We start from the raw sequence: 21,579 nt of genomic DNA on the forward strand, positions 1-21,579 counted from the left end.
ATTTGATAATCTCAGCCTGATTATGTATAAGATATTAAAAAACAAACTCTTTAAAAGTTGACTGATAAAGCAAAAAGTTAAAAACCATAACTCTGTTTCACATTCAAGAATGTCACTGAAGTTTCTCAAAATACATTCTGACAAAGCTGTGCTTTAACACATTAAAATTAATAAATAAGATGCAACAATTAGTTGATTAATCAATGGAAAATGAATCAGTGTTTTTTTTAATGAACAAAACTGCAAATATTTGCTAGTCCCACCTTCAAAAATGTGACTGTGTGTTTCCTTGAACTCTAACAAATGTGTTGAATGTATTTTCTATCTCAAAAACATTCACAAAGCAACCGTTTTAAATCCTGCATTGTTAACATCCATGTTTACTAGCTAGCAGTCTTCTTCTTCACTGCTTTTGGTGGCACATTGCTGCATTTGTTGGAGCATTACCATCACCTGCTGAGCAGTGGAATAATGTGAAACATATCACCTGCGTGTATGCATGTTCACCCTTGTGCATAAGATAAAAATGGCTCCATAGCGCTACTAGTGGCCATAGACTGTTTATAAAGATTCACGACAGCTCCCCAAATGTGAAGCCAAGACATCTTAATGGCCTCCTGGTAGCAAGCTACTACACAGACTCTGGTTCCAAATGACAACATTAGCATGAAATGGCAGCCGCCGTTATCAGGTATATTTTGGCTTCATTTTTGTACAGTGGAAGGAAGTGGAGACGTGTTGTCCATCTTTATATACAGTCTTTGCAAAAGGTCCTAAACTCAACCTTTAATTGATACCAAAAATAACTCTTAGTCATAGCTCTATAAACAATAACAAAACAGACGATAGGTACCAAGTCTTTCCTCCTCTGGGATGCTCATGATCTTAAAGGCTTCTATGGTCTCAGTGAACATGTCCGTGTCCTGCTGGCCAGGAATCGTCATGTTTCCATTGGACAGGAAACGGTACTTGCTGTAATCCTCCAGGCACAATTCAGCTAGATGGTGAAAAAGAGGAAAGGGTTATTTATTGAGAACTGACCATTTGAACAGACTGGTTAAGCTGAGAGGGATCTGGTAATATATTTTCATTGGCTTTGGCTTGAATGCATACAGCGTCAGCACTATCGTACTGTAGAGACTAATAACTGAACTGAGAAATGGGAAGCTCAGTTTTCATTATCAGTGGACTTCCTGTGTATCTCTATAAGTTGCTCAAATAAATGTCTTGGCTCTTGAACTGCAAGTCATGTTCAGCTCTCAATAAACCACATTTGCTGCTTTCTGCAACTTTCATTCACGCAGCCCAGTTTGATACATTCACACTGTAATAAAAAGTCTCACAGCGCAGCTTGTCCCCTGCTCCTGTCAGCATGTAGTAGAAGACGTGGAAGCTTCGCTCATCTTTAGCTTGTCGGATGGCCCGAGACTTCTCCAGCAGATCTGGTGACATCTCAGTCAAGGACAAACAAACGCAAAAGCAAATGCAGCGGCATCTTTACGATGCAATAACGCAAAACTGGATTAACCCACAGGGCCTCAGGGGCCCTGACACACACAGGTTGTTTTTGTAGTACTTTGGAGTAATGTATTTTTCTAAATTTGTTTGGTTATGTGCACTAAAGGACAATTTAAGACTGAAAAGTAAATAACTGAAGGTTGTTCTTGAACCTGCATTTTGACCCAACCTTGTGGCCCCACCCTATAGAGGGGCCCTGTGTCAAAAACTACTTTTACTACTTTGTGTATGTTTAAATGAAACACGTCCTTAAACAAATTTGCTGAGTCTAATTATCTCAAACTAATTACAGCAGCAATTCTAACTGGTTTCTGTCTCCCTTGGCAAAATGGGGTTGGGGGAAGCTTATGTCTTCCCTGTGGACGCCTACAGTGACAAATTAATCCAGCCCTTAACAGAACTAATGAGTAAGTAAGTAGCTTTTCAAAAAGGATACAAGTTTCAATGTTGGCTCCAACGATGTATCCGTTGACGTCAAAGTTGATCCTGATGAATTTTCCCTACAAAAGAAAAAAGAAATCATTTTGAGATGCAGGACTAAAACTTGTAATGATGTTTATATGGTTGAATATGATGCATTTAAAGGCCCTGAAACCCTATCTCCACAATTACCATATTACTGTGAGTGTTGGGGTCCCACATAAACAGAAATGAATCTGCCAAAGTTTGAATACTGTTGTTTTATTTCAAAGATGTGTGCTTTTTCTGTGCTTTTCACCCTGCCCACTTCACTGGTTTGAAGTGGGCAGGGCAGGGCGTTAAACTCGAACCTTATAGCACCTAACGATGTTAATCAGACCTTTATTTCAATTAATGCGTATTAGACATTAAAAGGGTAAGGTTTTAGGGGCTTCAATGCTTTCTTACAAATCTTGAGGAGTTGTCATTCTTGACGGTCTTTGCGTTGCCGAAGGCCTCCAGAATGGGGTTTGCTTGGAGCAGCTGTTTCTCCAGTTCACCCTGAAGGAGAGGACATAGTGTCAGAAACTACAGGCTCTAATAACACTTTATCATGACTCTGGGCTGCACATCAGTCAAACAAGCACAACTTTAAATCATGCATTTTCCTGCAGCGCTGCAGATCTCTCACTGGCGAATACAAACGTAAGATCTGTGCAAAGACTTGTTCATATTATAAAAACAATTCAGCCCGCAAAAGAATTACCTCAGGGGATATTATCATTGCCCAATCAACCACACACAGACACAGACACACACACACACAGACACACACACACACACAGACACACACACACACAGACACACACACACACACACACACACACACACACACACACACTCTGAATCCAGCACATTCCAACACACATACCTGCAAGCCCACTCAAGCACAAACACCCTGTAAGACCATCCCTGTCCATGCAGGCACAAACAAGAGCACACAGGAAGCACACAGGCCTGTTAGCCAAGATCCCCCAAAGGAAATGCAATAAGCTACATACTACAACACAATAACAAAATCAAAACTGACAAGATTGAGAAAAAAATTGTCCTGGGTGGAGTGGGACACTGTCACCTAATATGGCTTGAAGACTACAGGCAAACACACAAAGGTGTATTTGGGCATTTGAGACAAACCTCAGATAAGGTTACTGCATTACTGCTGTGTCCCTGAGCAGTTCACTGCCAGGAGGGAAATAATCGTTGATCAGACATCTCTTAATCCTCCAAACCCACAGCAGACTCTATTGTGCAAGGAAAACTTGTTTTTGATTTTCAAAGGAAACTATTCAACTCGTTGTTTGAGTTGAAAAAGGCTGACATATTAAGGACTTATTTGGGAGCTTATTCCCTTTCTTGCTGAGAGTTTAATGACAAGATGAAAACCACTTTCATATCTGTATGCTGAATATGGCACTAACCCCTGCAGCCAGTTAGCTTAGCATAAATGCTGGAAACATTGCTAGCCTGGTAGTGTCCAAAGATAACAGTAAATCAAAGTGTAAAAAAGTCAAGTTGGGATTGAAGGAGGTGTGGGGTATGTGTCAGACCATTTCTTACACCTTTTGGTTTTTGTTCGGAGTCTAATGTCCCAGGGTCCTATGTTTCCCAGGTCAATATCCTCTTCATTAGGCACATTAATTAGGGAGACCTTTCTAAGGGTTTTATGTTCTCGGCAATGTTTTTAAGTCAATATGTTGAAATCGTGAACCCACAGCTTACAGCCTACTGATGTCATACTCAAATTTGTGGGCAAGACAGTTTTCTTAACTGTACACAAGGATATCTCTGCAGTGGCTGAACTGATTTTTACCATTCAAACTGCATTTAAAATCGCTTATCTCCCTTCATTATTTTGCAACTGAACTGTGAAGATCGATGACGATGCCCTTGGGAACACAGCACCATGTCAACATAGGGATGACCCATTTTTCTAAAGCATAAACGATCAAGACAAAACAAGTTAGTTAGTGATCTTTAGAGGTGATGGTAGATGGATTTTGTTTGTTTGGACAGAGCCAGGCTAGCTGTTTTCCCCCCTTTCCAGTCTTTATGCTAAGCTAAGCCAAACCAGCTTCAACTTCATATCTAACATACAAACATGACTGATATAGAACTACTCCTGTCTCTGCGACAAAATGGTTGGAGCATATTCTTTGACTGTCTAACTATTCCTTTAAAACCACAGACTATATTTGAATGCATTTCCTTCAAAACACCAGACAAAGACAATAAAACGTTTCTTGTTAGTAGTATGAACATTCAGACACCATGCATATGGAGTCAGAGGGATGAACTCACATGTGACAGAACTGCACTGCCCTGGAGAAGAGGTAAAAAAAAAAAAAAAGAAAAGAAGAGAGTTTAACATAATTGGTACCAATTTCAGCACACAAATTACATAACTGCAGAGGAAACCTGGTGTCACCTGATGAATCATGAAGAAGGGATTTATTAGACACTGCATGTAAAAACTTGTGAAGCAACCTACATATTAAGAATACGAGTACAAGTACACACACACATTCACGTCTGCACTCTGCTTTGCTGTATGTGGGTTTAAGAGAGGTGAGGCTGGCACGTCGAGGCCTGAAAGAGGAATGTGCAGTAGTCGCCACACAGCTCGTTCAGGTAGACTACATTATAAAGATGGACTAAATCAGGGGAAGAGCTGGGAGGCAGGAACGGGCAGGAACATCAGAGGAGAGAGAAAATAAAGACGGGGTTTCCATCGTGTTCTTTCGAAGTCTTCGGATGAAACCATGAGGAGTGAATTAGACAGAAATGAGGAAATAAAAAACACAAAAAAAAGTTTTCACTGACCTGATCTTTCTTGGACTTGAAAGATGAAGCAACATGGGCAAGATACTGAATGACCTTCTTGGTATTTTCAGTTTTCCCTGCTCCTGATTCCCCACTACAGAAAAAGATCAAATACATGAAAAGATTTAGACCCATTATTTGGATCAGTCAGAGGAGTCAGTATACTGAACATCGTGGTCCTACGGCATTAAAAGCAACACATTACACAACAATTAAGACAAGGTTTCCAATAAATGGAGACCTGCATAGCCTGCAGAGATATAAAGGAATATGTTTCAAAGGTCAAGAAGAAACTTTGAACCTAAATGTTTTACCAAACATGGGTGAAAAACTTTGCACCAAAAAGTGCACAGTAAACACTATTAACTTTTACATGTGCAATTCCAGACAAATTTATTATGCTGATAAGATTCATCTGATATTATCAAAAGCTCTGCAACTAAAAAAAAGACTGAGGTGAGATTGTGTTGGCATGAAAAATGTAGCTCAATTGCACAATTTATTGAGTCTTTAGGGGGAAACAAAATTCAAGCTTGATATTTCAGATACTGAAATGTGCAAAAAATACTGATCACTTAAAAACTGCACACTGTTCTAAACCAAGTTTCTGTGAAGATACCAAGAGGACAGAGTGACCTACGTGCAAAGGATGGATTGGTCCTCACGATCTGATGGAAAGAGAAAAAGGAAAAGTCTCCATCAGTGTAAAAAACAAAACAAAATACTAAAAAAAAAGAGTCATCATAAAAAAAATATCACAGGCAGCCAAAGTTAAACTCAGTAATAATATGGCATGTAATTGTTTAAAGGAACGGTTCACCCTAAAAACAAAATTACATTTCTGGTGTGAGTTGCAGATTGCTGAGATTTCGGCCATAGAGATGTCTGCCTTCTCTCAAAAAAAAAAAAAAAAAAAAAAAAAAAAAAGCAAATGAAAAACGTAACAGCAATGTCTTTTTCCAGAATTCATGACTTGATTACTCAAGATAATCCACAGACCTTGTTGTGAGCAGTTTTCATGTAGGGAACCGTTTTCTTTCTACTGAACTACACCCACCAACCTTATCACTGCGCAGAAGGAAGCGTGCATCTACTGCCAGCTCACCTAGCACCACTGAGCTAGCTAACAGCCGTGAAGGAAGCCATTAATGTTTACATCTGACGCTGTCACATGCATCAGCCTCTCGTCCATGAGGAGATGCACGCTTCCTTTGGTGCAGTGATACAGGTGGTGGGTGTAGTTCAATAGAAAGAAAATAGTTCCTACATAAACTGCTCACAACAAGGTCTGTGGATTATCTTGAGTAAGTGGGTCATGATTTCTGGAAAGAGTCATTGCTGTTGAATTTTTTAAAATATTTTTTTTTTGGGCACTCTGTATTTTCTTTGAGCACAAGCCCGACTGCTATTATATTAAAAGAAGGCAGACATCTCTATGGGCTATATCTCCAACATTCAACAACTCACATCAAAGCAATCTAGACTGATAAGTAGCACCACACGTGAGAGGGAAAATCTATATTTTTGCTTTTGTGGTGAGCTGTCCCTTTAACTTAGTTTTAATTTAGGGCTGAGATGATTGGTTTATTAATAAATTCTCTGGATTCATCTGTTCAAATGTGTGAAGATTTGTTTCTTCTTTGTTTACACCGTTGTGAATTAAATATTAAGCATATTTGGCTTTTGGACCAATTTTCAAACAGCACCACAGCCGTGTGTGTGTGTGTGTGTGTGTGTGTTTGTATCAGTGTGGACACACTTCTACTCTATGTACTGTAAATATCCTGCAGCAAACACAGTTTCTCTGAACAAACATAATCGTGGTACCCTGCATCATGCTCCTGTAGGCCGTGTCTGTGATGGCGTAGATGTGAGGAGGCATCTCATGTCTCTTCTTGCCCTTGTACATGTTGACTATCTCCTCTGAATAGATGGGTAGGTGTTTGTAGGGGTTGATCACCACACAGAAGAGACCAGAGTATGTCTGGGTAAGAGACAAAACAGTTACTGTCAGAGAGGCAGACACGCGATAGACCCCAGGCAGTGCTCAAGCACCTGCCCTTGGGAGAACAAAGTGAGGAGGGGAGAGGAGAGAGCAAATAGCCTGATTGTTGCAACAACATAGGCCTTCTTTGCAGTTCAGAGAGGCATAGATTGTTGGTATATCATTTTATTTATTCAGGGAACACTGTTTTTCAATTTTGTGTAAAGATTTGTTGAGTGTGATGGTTATTTACTTTATAGAGCACTTAAGTGCACAGTGCACATTGTTTCCTTTGTTGCTATCTATTATAAATAAAAGATAGATGTGAAAAATGAATGTGTATGTCTAACAGCTGCTAGATGCATATAGTATATACTATACTATACATATATACTATAGTATATGTAAGCTAGACAGACATTTCCCTGCTCATTACTGTGCACAAATACACTGTATGTATACTGAGGCCTCAAGGTGCTGGCAAATAGAAATCTCCTGGGAGGGTGCACCACTTTGTGTGCACAAATTGGGGGTTTTTTGCACCAAAAAGTGGAAGGGAGCCCTTTTTTGCACTTGAGCACCTGCCCCGCAAAATGTCTGTGCACGACACTGCAGAGAGTTAATGCAACCAGTTACGTGAGTGCACACAATAAATCTGCCATGACGAGAGATCTATAACATGATATAAACACATGTATGCATCCAAACTCACATAGATGAGTCCAGAGTAGTATCTCTCCTTGAGGTTGTGCAGCACGGAGGCCTCGTTCAAACAGGTGAGCTCAGCCATGTCCTCCACCTTGCTGAACTTTGGTGGGTTCATCTTCTGAATGTCATCCTTGTTGACCTTCACCTGAGATTTACAGAAACAAGACACCTGTCAGAGGAGCATCCTGAACAAGACTTTAGATCGTGGAAACACATTTATTAGGAGTCAATTTTAACATCAATGCAAATATGCAAAACATATTCAGACTCAAGAGAAATTCGTAATATTCACCTTCTTGCCCGAGTCCGTCAGCTCCACCAAACACTCCTCTCCCTGCTCCTCCTTGATGGAGCCGGACTCGAAGCCCAGCTTCTCAGAGGGGACCCACACCAGCTTCTTAGTGGCCCAGTCGGCCTGGGCCAGCGGGTTGTTCCCCCCACTGCGGTCCCCATACAGGAACTTCTCTGCGTCACTCATGGTAGCTTTAAGACAGAGTGAGAGAACATTTTAAACTAACACGAAGCCATTCAGAGGAGCCTGACCTTTGAAAGTTAGCCAGCATAAATAAAAGTAAAATAATTGATATTCTAACCAAGAACATTATTGGTTTAGAGCAGATAGCTTCACTGCGGGTGCCAACTATTGTGGTGTGAAGGAGAGGGAAAACTTCTCACTATATGTAGGCCCATTTAAGATTTTCTACCATTTTAGATTCTTTATACAACAGTTTTTTTCCCGCCACTTCACCACCAAATTAAATGCATTCTTCCACCAAATTAAAAAAGGTTTAATTAATGAATCCAGAAAAAAACATGGAAATCACAATGCTGCCATCCCAGTTAACCAACACTGATCACCGAAACAATAAAGCCACAAATAAAAATCACAAAAACTGGATAAAGAAATTCATGTCCCAGTTTCCCAATTTGAACCAGAAAGAAGATATTCAATAGTTTTTAATATTCTATATTATTTTGCAGTAATAGGTTAGCAATATTCTGGTAGGCGTGGCCAACAAGCCTTGACATAAACTGCCTGAAGTCTTGAAATATGAACTCAAAGTGTTCCTACAAATTTTGATGGCACTGTGTTTTTGTTGCACAAAACAGATTAAGGGACTCTTAAAAACCAAATGCATCATCATTTCTGTCCATCACTATGTTATTTTTGTTAATGCAGATCAACAGCTAAACATGGGGCGTGTTCTGGAGGCCGGGGGGGTGGGGGGGTGGGGGGTGGGTGTTAGGACACTGTAAATGTAATCATAGCAGCTTTTTTGCATGTCATCCCTCCTCTCGTAACTCATTTCCTATATTTTCTCACAAGAGGGTTAAAAAGAGAAGTCACAGTGTCATATCATGTCTTATCATTGGGGTACAATGCATGCGCAGTGAAATGTGGTCTGAACCTGCTGAAGAGCTTAATAGCTGGTGCTATCACTGAACATGGGGATGACTGATTGATTACACTAAGGTGTCCGAAGTTGACCTTGAGTAGTAACATATTTTATTAAAAAAAGATAAAAAAGATACGGGTGAGAATTAAAATTCGGCAATTAGTAAAAAGGTCTTTAACAGACCATAAACATATGCTTACTTTATAAAAACGTACCAATAGCCGCCACCAATTCAAGTGTACCCAAAAGGTTCTGTCAGGACAAGCGCATCCGAGTAGGCTATAAAGACACCATCCCTTTATTTCTAGTGCTGTCTGCTGTAACTCTAACTCTAACATCGCAGTTGCAGTTACATTGCACATGTCATACCCCGTAGTACCCATGGCGTCAAAGGGCCTTCTTTCAACAGCCTTGCAATCTAATGAAGGCAAAAATGTCACAACACATATTTAAAAAAAAAAAAACACACACATTTCTGTCCTTCAAAAATAAAAATGATAATATTTACAGGTCTCTATAGTGCTGGTGTTGTGCTGAGCTGCATTATACTAAGAACACTTTGCACACTCTCCAAATACATACAGAAGAAAAACAGAAACGCATAAACACCCTCCAGCATAACAACAGTTTACACTGTCTTGACTTTGCGTGTCTTGAAACTACAACAGTCTATTATTGGTGCTTATCATGTGACTCAAGCCGTCACTCATCATGTGTGATATCCAGTCTGAGTTTATATAATGACTTTTAGTGTTGACATGTGACTCAAACTTTTCACATAAACATTTAACCGAGCTGTGTGAACTGACATAAACTCGTCAAGGCACTGAAATGCACTGCTGTGTCAGAAGGTAACAACAGGAGGCACATTTACCACCACAGCAGCTGTCCCTTCACGTTGCAGCGTATAATTACAAGCGTGCAACCTCATTTCCTACTACCTATAAACCTAACTGCTCACTGAAGTGCTTCAAAACAGAGAATATGGTAAAAACTCACCATAGCATTAGCAATCTAAATATTATGCTACTTTATAATCATAGGAAAAATCCCATTAAGTCAAACAAGTTTAATTTCATTCCTTGCCAGTGTATTCATGACCTGAGGCTCATCACAGCCAGACAGAGCAATTAGTCACTTTTCACCTGAGCTCTACAGTAAGACTCTTGCCCACTACATCTCTACCTATTTGTCCTTTATTCCGTCTGACTCACATTCTTTCCTCGCCAGCTCATTACACAGAATTCCACAAATTCCCCACTCCTTCTCCCACTCCTCGTTATCCACAACCCTCTCTTTAAATGTGCAATTTCCGCCACAGGTAACAAATGAGCAGCTATTACATATTAAGCTTCAGGACGGTGAGGCTGGCCCCGAGCATTTCAAGCCTCTGACACTAAGTTATGTAAAAGTCCTGGTAAAGGTTGGTGGAGTGATGCTTTGCAGTCAGAGGCAGGGAGGAATGTCGGGAGCAAGTCTGGGCAGAGACACAAGTGTCATTATTCCCCAACCACACCCTGGAAAAGACTCACAAAACATGAAAATACCCTAGAGAGATACAATCCATCACGTCCATTTTGCTTTCACTAATCTCTTGAAGTAATTAATTGCTTGGGATAATCAGGTCAGCAGATCATTACGATTCATAGAATACATGCACAGAAATACATTATGACAAACAAAAGTATGGCATTAATTCATGAATATCAAAGTAAACACTACAAGCAACAGCAGCTTGAATTCTTGTTAAAAAAGACTATTTTTTAATTATCTTAGAGGATTATACATGTGACCGTAAGTTATTCCTTACAGAGCGCTTTACAGGGGTTCCTCCTAGCCTTTTTATTTTTTTAACCTTCAGTAAAACAATGTCTTCTTGCATCCACTTATCAATTGATTAGATAAAGTGAGTCGAGTTGTGAGTAGCTCAACAGAAGAGTCCTACCCTTTGATTGTTTGATTAACTATCCAGTATTTCACAATAGAAAAGCAAAGACTACATTTTTTTGTTCTTAGCCGTCATCTTGGAACATTTCAGATTGATCTTGAAACAAACACACAAACAGAAAACACTGTCAGTGATCTGATTTACTTCTGAGACAGGGAAATCTATCACTTTTCAGTTGTTAAGGATTTATACACACCGATCGGCCAAAACATTAAAACCACTCACAGATGAAGTGAATAATAGTGATCATCTTGTTACAGTGCGATGTTCTGTTGCACTCATGTAGATGCCAGCTGACACACCCACTCAAACACCGTTACAGACCAAATACCCCTCCCTCGTGGCAACAGTACTCTCAAATGGCAGCAGCCCCCCCCAAAATTTGCCTAAAAGGGTTTTATAATCAGTGTAGCTTATGACACCCTGACATTGTCCAATAGTAAAAATGTGTAACTGTGTTTTAACTTTTCATCAACTAAGATGTCTGTTATACGTCTATGGCCCGGCACCATTTTTCAAAATCTAACCACACCTCAGCAGCAGCAAGAGCAGTTTAGTGCATGGACAGATAAGTTTGCTTTTCTTACCCAGGCTGCAAATTTTGGATAAAGAAAACTCCCAACTATTCCCATGGAAATAACTGTAAATTAAAACCAAGCAAAGATTTTCTCTTCTCAATCAGGCGGCACTACTCATACAGCTCTTATATAAATGTTTATATGTGACAGTTTGTTCAGCAGCAGCACTTTAGATCAGCCGCCTCCTCTCAAGTAAAGGATAGATGATGAAAGAACAGCTGAGCATGTGTGTGTTTGTGAGTGTTTGAGTGTGTGTGGGGGGAGATAAAGAGACAGTGAGTGAGTGTGTGTGTGTGTGTGTATGAAGCGAGGGATAAAGGGATCAGTGCACAAGGTGTCATCTGTGTCTCTCCTAAGTTCATTATGTGCTCAGACTCTTGGACATCAGTGGGGGAGGAGGAGGAAGAGGAACATGTCTTCTGCTTTCACCATGTAGCACTAAAATCAAACCTGCTGCAGAGGTCAGAGAAAACTAAGAGCATCATGTATTTACAGTAAGTACAGGAGGTCTTGAATGCATCATCAATACTCAGGCTGAAACCAGAAAATCCTCAAAACACGACACCCACACAGAAAACTTGTGACATTCACATGCATGTGGCTTCACTGTTGAAGCTATCCATGGGCTAACTTCCTCAGGAAGTTGCACAAACTCACCCTCTGCACATTTTGACACTCTGTGGCTCAAAACGAAAAGATGAACTGCTTCAATATTTACTCGCCGGTATCTCTTCAAAAGTCAGAGTCAACACATCCCTAACCTCGAGATGAAGAATTAAGTCTTAGTGTCTGATGGGAAGGGTTTTCCCACAAGGATTGCACCTAAAGACTATTTAACCATGTCTGGAAACAGAGTCACCTTGTTAACCTTAGGAGCTTTTGGATTTAGTTTTCTCTGCACGCATTCCTATTGTCTGCACGGACATGTTTAATCTGTGTCTCCTGTGTTCTTTAGTCTTATCGTGCATGTTTATACAGCATCTACAGTCTCCTGCTCTCTCCTGTTTTTGGCTGCCAGTCAATCCCTTGCTTTATCCGGGCTTCCATGGCGCTTACCTAACAGAGAGAGCACAAGCCTGGCCATCTGCAGCCTGGCCGCTGTTACGAGGCCGGTGGGGTGAGGGAGTGATAGCAGGTCGAAATGCTGGGATTAGTCAAAGCATGAGTGCAGTTTGCAGTTGTGCAGGTAGACAGCTGCTCTGTATGCAAACTGAAAATATATGTGCAGCAGTTTTTAGCAAGAGTATGTTTGTATTTGACATTATCTATAAAAAGGTGATGAGAGCAGAATTAAGAGGACTGGGAGGGCGCCAGATGTGGCCGAGCCGTTTAATTTCCGGCCTCAAAAGAGGAAGAACTAGCAAACTCTTTCTACAAGTCATCAGCCGAGAAATGCCCGAGCTGAAACATTTTAAACTCTTCACCATCACCTCAAAGCCAAGTCCTCTTTTGTGACTGCATGTCAATTTGGTAGCCAGAGGGCAGGTACACAGCAGCAGGGTGTGTGCAGGTTGTTTGATGGTTAAAAAAAAAAAAAAAGATCATCTCAGGCAAAGCACCTGACAAACAACAAGACAAAAGTACACTGCAGGATCCAAACTGGGTAAATAAGACAGACATAAGCTAAAGACTAAACAATGAATAGCTCAGATGAAAACAGTGAATTTTCATAGCACGGGACATGCCTGTTTTTCCTGTCCTGTTATGCTGTTAGTGTCACTGTGCACATTATTTTTAGTATTTCCTGGTTAAAAAGGAAAACAGTCCTGAATATTAACATTAAAGTCGTGCGTCTATACGGGGTTATTTAACTTTTAATTCACATTTAAACAGAGTTTATCAACCTGTCTGACTTGAAAGCATCTTTACATACACTTTATCCTTATGAAAATGTAAGTAGATGCTGATGGTTACAGTGGTGGCAGTTTGTCTTGTGAGTGTCATAAAGAGAAGTAACTTTGTGAGCTGTTAACTTAATGTCACACCATCTTGACTCAGCAGAAGTGATGGTGCAGAGTTTATCTAATGCACGCCATATAATTCAGATTAATTAATTGTGGTGATAATTGAGCATGCGCGGGTTTAAATGGCTCCTCTGCTGCTTGATGAGAACACCTGGGCACCTTCAGCACAACAACGACTCGTCTTTCTGAAACTAAAACTCAATTTTTACGTCTTTAAACTTTAAAAAGTTCACTGAGGACTGTTCATTGAAACTCCCACCTGCTGTAGTCACAGTTAAAACCACCCAGCTTTGAAATATAACAATGGTAATAGTAATGAGAGCTCACCTGGTTTTCAGCTGCAGGCACTGTAGGTGAGCTCGGCCGGTGTGTGTGTCCGTGTTTGCAGCAGTGTTTGAATCCCGCTCGACGACACTTCGTTTAATAAAACAGCTTCTTCTTCTTCTTCTTGTGTGTCTCGTCTCTGCTCTCTGTCATGCGGTCCAGCTGCTCAGGCGTGGCTCTGTGAGGATGGACGCTCTGCACCTTTAATCCGCCCAGTTTTATTTTTCGCAGGTAAATTAAACGCCCCGCCCCCTCCCCTGCCCTCCCCGCGCTGTCTGTGCTGCATTCAAGAGCTGCAGGAAAAAACCCCGAGGTATGAGCTGTCTCTGCAAAGTGCCTCTGAAACAAAAAGTAGACCCTTAATAAAAAAGTAGATGCATCGTTTTTTGGGTCGTATATTATTTTTTTTTTTTTTAAAACTGTGCTAAAATAAAAAGGAGACGAGGCATATTGTGCGTGTGTGAGTCATTTATTTGGATTATATTTCATCCAGGAGATGAAATGAAATGAAAAATGTGTTATATGTACTGAAGGCAGCACAGGATTAATTGATTAAAATGATAAATAACAAATAATATGATAATAAAAAGCCCCTGTTACTGAAGATAGACTATGTGCTGTCAATAATAGTGCATAGAAAAATAAAATGCATTCATTATTAGAACTGAAACAACTGGTCAACTAATCGATTAGTCGATTGCCAGAAAATTAGTCAGGATTTTTAAAATATTTTCTGACATTTTAACGACTAACTGATTCACTGGAAAAAAAACTACAGATTTATTATTTAAAAAAAATATCAATTGCAGCTGCAGCCCTATTCTTAATAAACATTTGCACATACAGTAGTGTTAAACATATTCCTTATTTTTTAGAATTTGCTTTCAAATATATGTGGAAACCCACACTGAAGTGTACAGGTTTGTTTTGTTATTTTTCTAAATGAAAATGTGTAGGTTACTTCAATAAATCTCATACAACCTGGTAAAAAAAAAGGAACAAGCTAAGTAGGAGCAAGTGAAGTGTTTAAACATTGGGATATGTAGAGTCAGAGATTGTCTTCACGCATCTGGTCAGATAGTGGTAGGTGTGTGTGCACGTGTGTGTGCGCGTGTGTGTGTGTGTGTGTGTGTAGGAATGCAGAGCCTCGTCTGTACCTGCAACAGGAGCAGGGGTGTGGCACTGCTGATGTGTCCGAGGTGGAAATATGACACAAACACATAAGGAGTTGTGGAGAGAAGAAACAAATGTAAAGAGGGCAAACCAGCATGTAGGAATATGGTCATATATTTATGTATCAGTGGCTTTAGAGACAAGTCATTGGGTTCAGTCTCAGTGCAACCATGGAAACACAGTGCAGTATAGTCTCCCACAGTACTTCATTGCACTTGTGGTATTGTATGTTCTCTGAAAAAAACTAAACAAATTAAAGAATATCTTATAATTACTAAACAACAAAACATACATGAAGCAAAAAATATACCCACAAAGAAGGGGAAATGTCTACCTGTACTTTGTCTCTCATCCACCAATGAGCTTTTGGTTTTATTTCCTACCATATATGGTCTGAGAGAGGAGACAGAGAAAGAAAAAGATCTCCAGAAAGAGCAGAGAGGTGGAGGGAGGCGTGGTCTATTGTTGTGTTTTAGCTGCATGGTGTAAAGTTTCTTTTGAAACCCTGTGATTATCTCCAGCCCCACTCCTCCTGCTGTTTCATATCTGTCACACATCAAAGATGGCCTGATAGAAATGTGGGCGCAGCATGTAGCAGCATGAATGAAACACACGCACTGCTGTGTTCTTACACTGATTTATGACTGTAGGCAATAAAATTAAAAAGTAATATACATAAACTGTAGGTTAATGTTGATTCAGTCCAAGTTCTGATGCAGTTTCTTATTACAGAGGGAGATAAAAACAAACTTTAGGCTTCAAACAACAGGTTCACATTCGGTCATCTGTCTCAATACTCGCATGACCACGGGTACATACTAAAATACTAACTATTGTACACAAAGAGAACACAGCGGTGGAAGAAGTAATCAGATTCTTTTCTTAACTTAAAGTACTAATACCACACTGTAAAAATACTCCACTACAAGTAAGAGTCTAACATTCAAAACGTTAAGTAAAGTATATAAATATTATCAGCAAATGTACTTTAAGTAAAAGTATTCATTATTAGGGGTTATTATTAGGGGAGACTGGGTATGGTTGTAACATTTGTATCCCAGCACTTATAACTATTTGGGTCAGAGCTCTCAAATTTTGACACAAAATACCCTTACTTGAATAACAATGTTCCCTATGTTTGAATACAAGTTACATCATTCTAACTTCAACAGCATCAGTATTAATTAAAATATAGATCTTGTCCAAAAAAATTACTTTCATACCTGAAAATCAGTGTTTGGGCTGTAAATTCTGCACACTCCTCATGCAGCTGTGAAATTTCACATGCAGGGTCAGGAAGGAAGTGCTCATACAGTAAATGTATTACATGACTCTTTTGTCATCTCTTCTTGGTGAAAGTGGTGCTGTTACAATCACAATCACCCAGTCTCCCCTATATATGATGATTCTGGATCAATAATCTGCTGCAGTAATGCATGTGTTGCATTTTACTGTTGTAGATGTTTAAGGTTAAGCTAATGTTTACTTCTTTTTATCCTGTTGGGTAATTTAATCTGCAGTAATGCATCACATTCAATAAGACCATCATATGTCACAGTCAGATCCACCCCTCGCTCCTCCACAGCGCCAGTCTCTGGCCCAAACATGGTCACTTTTGGCTGCAAAAACCAAGATGGTAACGGCTATAATGCCAAACTTGAAGCTTTAGAATGAGAGTCCACAAACCAATGGGTGATGTCACAGTAGCTACATCCATTATTTCTGCAGTCTATGGACTCAACCCATAAAACAACACCGCATCCTTTAGTTTATCACCAACATTCAAAATCAGCACATCTGGCGATACATGGTTCACTGGACAGGAGGGGTATGACAATTTGTAATCTGTAAAGTAAGTAAAACTGTATCTGAGTAAAAAGTACTGTGAGATTTAATGGAGTAGAAGTTTAAAGTAGCATAAATGGAGGAGCTAAGGTACAAAAATCTCAAACTTAGTTACATTACACCACTGCGAGCACATGACAGAAAAATTCTACCTTGTATGGAGAGGAAGAATGAATTTAAAGGGACTCCCAAGTGGATAAGTTGTCTGGACACAGTTCACAACATGGAGGTGGCTCAGCTGGCAGCTAGCAGCTAATGGTGCTAATTACATAAACTGCGTTAAGCAAACACAACAGTGCTGACAGAGCAAACAGTGCTAACCAGGGGAAAACCGGAGAGTGGGTCGTACGCTACCATAATGACACCACCCTAAAATCATAACTAACCAATGAGTGGCGATGAGTTAGCCAGTGGAATACACATGTGCATTAACATGTACGCGTAGCCGAACTAGCTCATTAACAAACAAGGAGGTCGGATTACAGTGTACACAGAGGGAGCTTTACTTCATTCTCTGCTCAGGACGCCATTACTCTACTGTATCTTTACATAGCAAACAGTGGCTTGTTGCTAGTCTAATGCTCTGAATGTTGCATAAACAACAAATGACGCTTTCAGTGTATGGTCATGTGTGTTTCGAGACAGAGTTATAAACATACATTCCCTAAAACTAAACATTTACAAATCCTCCCCTGAGGTGCCGACTTCTCTTCCTTTGACAAAGAGGATTTTACCGGCCTCAACCTAAATTCATAGTTTTGCGACTGTTTTGCAAATGCAGTGTATATCTTTACCAGTTAGTGTACAGTATTGTGGTGTTTTCATGAACGCACTGTGAAAACAAAGTGTCCATATCCAGAGCTGGTTGTGCTCCTTCACTCATCCTGTTGGTTCATTTCTGCAGCCACAGGGCACAGTCTGTTGTTACACCACTTCACATATAAGACAGCTTCCTGCAGCCCGCTCCAGGACAGGGAAACTGTCTCACACACACCTCACAGTGGCCTCAGTGTAAGATGATCATGTTTCTTCTGCATAATACACACGTCAACAGCACAGATACCATAATGTGGTGTAAACCAGGAAAAGTTTCACTTTGGTTAGCACAGTTAAAGTATGTATCACCTGTTGTTGTGTAAGCCTTCAGCGTGGAGCAACAGCAGTCATGTCAAGTCATGTCACATCATGCAGGTAATGGTGGTAAATTTTACCGAGGGGGAAGGTTCAGGAGCCGTAGCAGGAAGAAAGGGAGAGGACTGTTGTCTGCAGGTCTGCATGGAGGTTCATTCTGACGTGTTGGAGCACATCGACCTGCCTGTGTTTAGCGGCTAGAAGGCAGGTTTTAACCTACATGAGTTTGAGTTAGTTTAGACGAATGAAAGAAGTCCAGTAACACACTTACAAACACAACACTGCCTGTCCAAATCTACTCCATCGAATACACCTGCTGCCCCACTGAAATATGTCATGGGTTATTTGAAACCGAAACAGAAGTTTGGAAATGTCAGATTTGAAACAGATAATTACGGAGGAATATGTCGTATTTCATACATGCTTTTCCTGTGTGGCACTGTTACACCAACCTGAATGAACAGTGCACCCTGCTGTGGACAAAACTGTCAATTACAAGCTGAAGCCAATCCACATTTGGAGCATTTTTGAGCTGCATGTTTAGTGTTTAAGTAAAGCCAACCATTTGTTTATATCCTCCGGAGGAACACAATGACACTATGACATAAAACTCGAGTATTGAAAGTCAGGAAATACTGAATATAGTCTGAAATACAGTACAGGCCAAAAGTTTGGACACACCTTCTCATTCAATGTGTTTTCTTTATTTTCATGACTATTTACATTGTAGATTCTCACTGAAGGCATCAAAACTATGAATGAACACATGTGGAGTTATGTACTTAACAAAAAAAAGGTGAAATAACTGAAAACATGTTTTATATTCTAGTTTCTTCAAAATAGCCACCCTTTGCTCTGATTACTGCTTTGCACACTCTTGGCATTCTCTCCATGAGCTTCAAGAGGTAGTCACCTGAAATGGTTTCCACTTCACAGGTGTGCCTTATCAGGGTTAATTAGTGGAATTTCTTGCTTTATCAATGGGGTTGGGACCATCAGCTGTGTTGTGCAGAAGTCAGGTTAATACACAGCCAACAGCCCTATTGGACAACTGTTAAAATTCATATTATGGCAAGAACCAATCAGCTAACTAAAGAAAAACGAGTGGCCATCATTACTTTAAGAAATGAAGGTCAGTCAGTCCGGAAAATTGCAAAACTTTAAATGTGTCCCCAAGTGGAGTCGCAAAACCATCAAGCGCTACAACGAAACTGGCACACATGAGGACCGACCCAGGAAAGGAAGACCAAGAGTCACCTCTGCTTCTGAGGATAAGTTCATCCGAGTCACCAGCCTCAGAAATCGCAAGTTAACAGCAGCTCAGATCAGAGACCAGATGAATGCCACACAGAGTTCTAGCAGCAGACCCATCTCTAGAACAACTGTTCAAGAGGAGACTGCGCGAATCAGGCCTTCATGGTCAAATAGCTGCTAGGAAACCACTGCTAAGGAGAGGCAACAAGCAGAAGAGATTAGTTTGGGCCAAGAAACACAAGGAATGGACATTAGACCAGTGGAAATCTGTGCTTTGGTCTGATGAGTCCAAATTTGAGATCTTTGGTTCCAACCGCCGTGTCTTTGTGAGACGCAGAAAAGGTGAACGGATGGATTCCACATGCCTGGTTCCCACTGTGAAGCATGGAGGAGGAGGTGTGATGGTGTGGGGGTGTTGTGCTGGTGACACTGTTGGGGATTTATTCAAAATTGAAGGCACACTGAACCAGCATGGCTACCACAGCATCCTGCAGCGACATGCCATCCCGTTTAGTTGGACGATCATTTATTTTTCAACAGGACAATGACCCCAAACACACCTCCAGGCTGTGTAAGGGCTATTTGACCAAGAAGGAGAGTGATGGAGTGCTGCGGCAGATGACCTGGCCTCCACAGTCACCGGACCTGAACCCAATCGAGATGGTTTGGGGTGAGCTGGACCGCAGAGTGAAGGCAAAGGGGCCAACAAGTGCTAAACACCTCTGGGAACTCCTTCAAGACTGTTGGAAAACCATTTCAGGTGACTACCTCTTGAAGCTCATGGAGAGAATGCCAAGAGTGTGCAAAGCAGTAATCAGAGCAAAGGGTGGCTATTTTGAAGAAACTAGAATATAAAACATGTTTTCAGTTATTTCACCTTTTTTTGTTAAGTACATAACTCCACGTGTTCATTCATAGTTTTGATGCCTTCAGTGAGAATCTACAATGTAAATAGTCATGAAAATGAAGAAAACACATTGAATGAGAAGGTGTGTCCAAACTTTTGGCCTGTACTGTAAGCCTCAGATCTAACAATGCCTTTTTTCATGCTTCCATTGAGGTTTTCACAAGGTTTTGAATGTCTGTCGTCAAATTTTATGATGTCATCACCCTAAAAAACAAAGTCCTCCAAGAGAAACCTCATATTGTATAAAGTAATTCATTGGATAAATAAATACATACATGTAATTTATGGTGCTGTTAGATTGCTGCTAGACCACCCTGTCAGTACAGGTGTGTGCCAAAGTGAAAATGTTTTCTTCCAAAGGCTAAACACTGGATTGAAGTAAAAATATTTTGTCTGATAAAAACCGAGCAGCAACCTCCTGGGTTGAAAAATGAAGCTGACGAGAAGTGCTAAAAACTGCAGTTCCTCTAACGGCCACTTGAGGCTGGCTCCAGAACCTCCATAGACTCTCATGTTGAAATCCCAACTTTACAGCAGAAATAAACGTGTTTAGAACCTGGTACAAAAATTAGTTTTGGTCTCATGTAGCATATTTCCCTCTGAACAGGGCGTTTATTTTTATATAATGAACCTGTTTAAACTGAAAACCAAACCGGACCCCGGACTGGAAGAAGGGGTCCAGTTTGGTGACCTAAGAATTGCATCTCTGCTTTTTGCAGATGATGTGGTTCTGTTGGCTTCATCAAACCGCGATGGAACAATTGGAGCGTGAGATGGATGGGCGGTTTGGTGCCGTGTCTGCAGTAATGCCGGTGCTGTGCCGGGCTGTTGTGGTAAATAGAGAGCTGAGCTGGAAGGCGAAGCTTTCAATTTATTGGTCCGTCCACGTCCCAACCTCACCTACTGTCATGAGCTCTGGGTAGTGACAGAAAGAATGAGATCGTGGATACAAGCAGCCAAAATGAGTTTCCTCTGGAGGGTGGCTGGGCTCAGCCTTAGAGACAGAGTAAGGATCTTGGACATCCAGAGGGAGCTCGGAGTAGAACTGCTGCTCCTTTATGTTGAAAGGGGTCAGTTGCTGTGGTTCAGGCATCTGTTCAGAATGCCTCCTGGGCGCCTCCCGCTGGAGGTGTTTCAGGTACGTCCCACTGGTAGGAGGTCCCAGGGCAGACCCAGAACACACTGGAGGGATTACATATCTCATCTGGCCTGGAATGCCTCAGGGTCCCCCAGGAGGAGCTGGAAAGTGTTGCTAGGGAGAGGGACGTCTGGAATGCTTTGATAGGCCTCTGTGACCCTGTGACCTGGCTTTCAGATAAGCAGTTGAAAATGGTTGGATGGATGGAACCAGTCTGAATTTGATTAAAACCTAAAATTATGCATAATTAAAGGTGGGGACACTTTGAATGACATGGTTGTCTGCAGGGCGTTGCTATATTCTAGATACATCCTCTTGTCCAAATATGGTCACTTCTGGCTATGAAAATCCAGGAAGGCAACGGCCAAAATACTAAACTCAGGGCTTCAGATCAGGAGTCCACAAACCAATGGGTGGGTCACAGTGGC

At 40.8% G+C, this 21,579-nt stretch overlaps 1 protein-coding gene across 1 annotated transcript in view; it reads right to left on the bottom strand.

The window, feature by feature from the left end:
* The window catches only part of myh9a (myosin, heavy chain 9a, non-muscle), a 34,428-nt gene extending 20,521 nt beyond the window's left edge, over positions 1-13,907 (bottom strand). The window contains exons 1-11 of the mRNA XM_049571094.1: positions 13,707-13,907; positions 7,785-7,975; positions 7,497-7,637; positions 6,628-6,784; positions 5,441-5,468; positions 4,801-4,894; positions 4,279-4,299; positions 2,386-2,478; positions 1,955-2,018; positions 1,344-1,442; positions 854-997 (exon numbers count right to left, since the gene is read on the bottom strand). Coding sequence (XP_049427051.1) covers positions 854-997; positions 1,344-1,442; positions 1,955-2,018; positions 2,386-2,478; positions 4,279-4,299; positions 4,801-4,894; positions 5,441-5,468; positions 6,628-6,784; positions 7,497-7,637; positions 7,785-7,970 — 1,027 coding nt within the window. The 5' untranslated portion in view covers positions 7,971-7,975; positions 13,707-13,907. The remainder of the gene's footprint in view (positions 1-853; positions 998-1,343; positions 1,443-1,954; positions 2,019-2,385; positions 2,479-4,278; positions 4,300-4,800; positions 4,895-5,440; positions 5,469-6,627; positions 6,785-7,496; positions 7,638-7,784; positions 7,976-13,706) is intronic.
* Positions 13,908-21,579: the final 7,672 nt, after the last annotated feature.

This window comes from Epinephelus fuscoguttatus, linkage group LG3 (genome assembly GCF_011397635.1).
Source record: "Epinephelus fuscoguttatus linkage group LG3, E.fuscoguttatus.final_Chr_v1".
Classification (NCBI taxonomy): Eukaryota; Metazoa; Chordata; class Actinopteri; order Perciformes; family Serranidae; genus Epinephelus; species Epinephelus fuscoguttatus.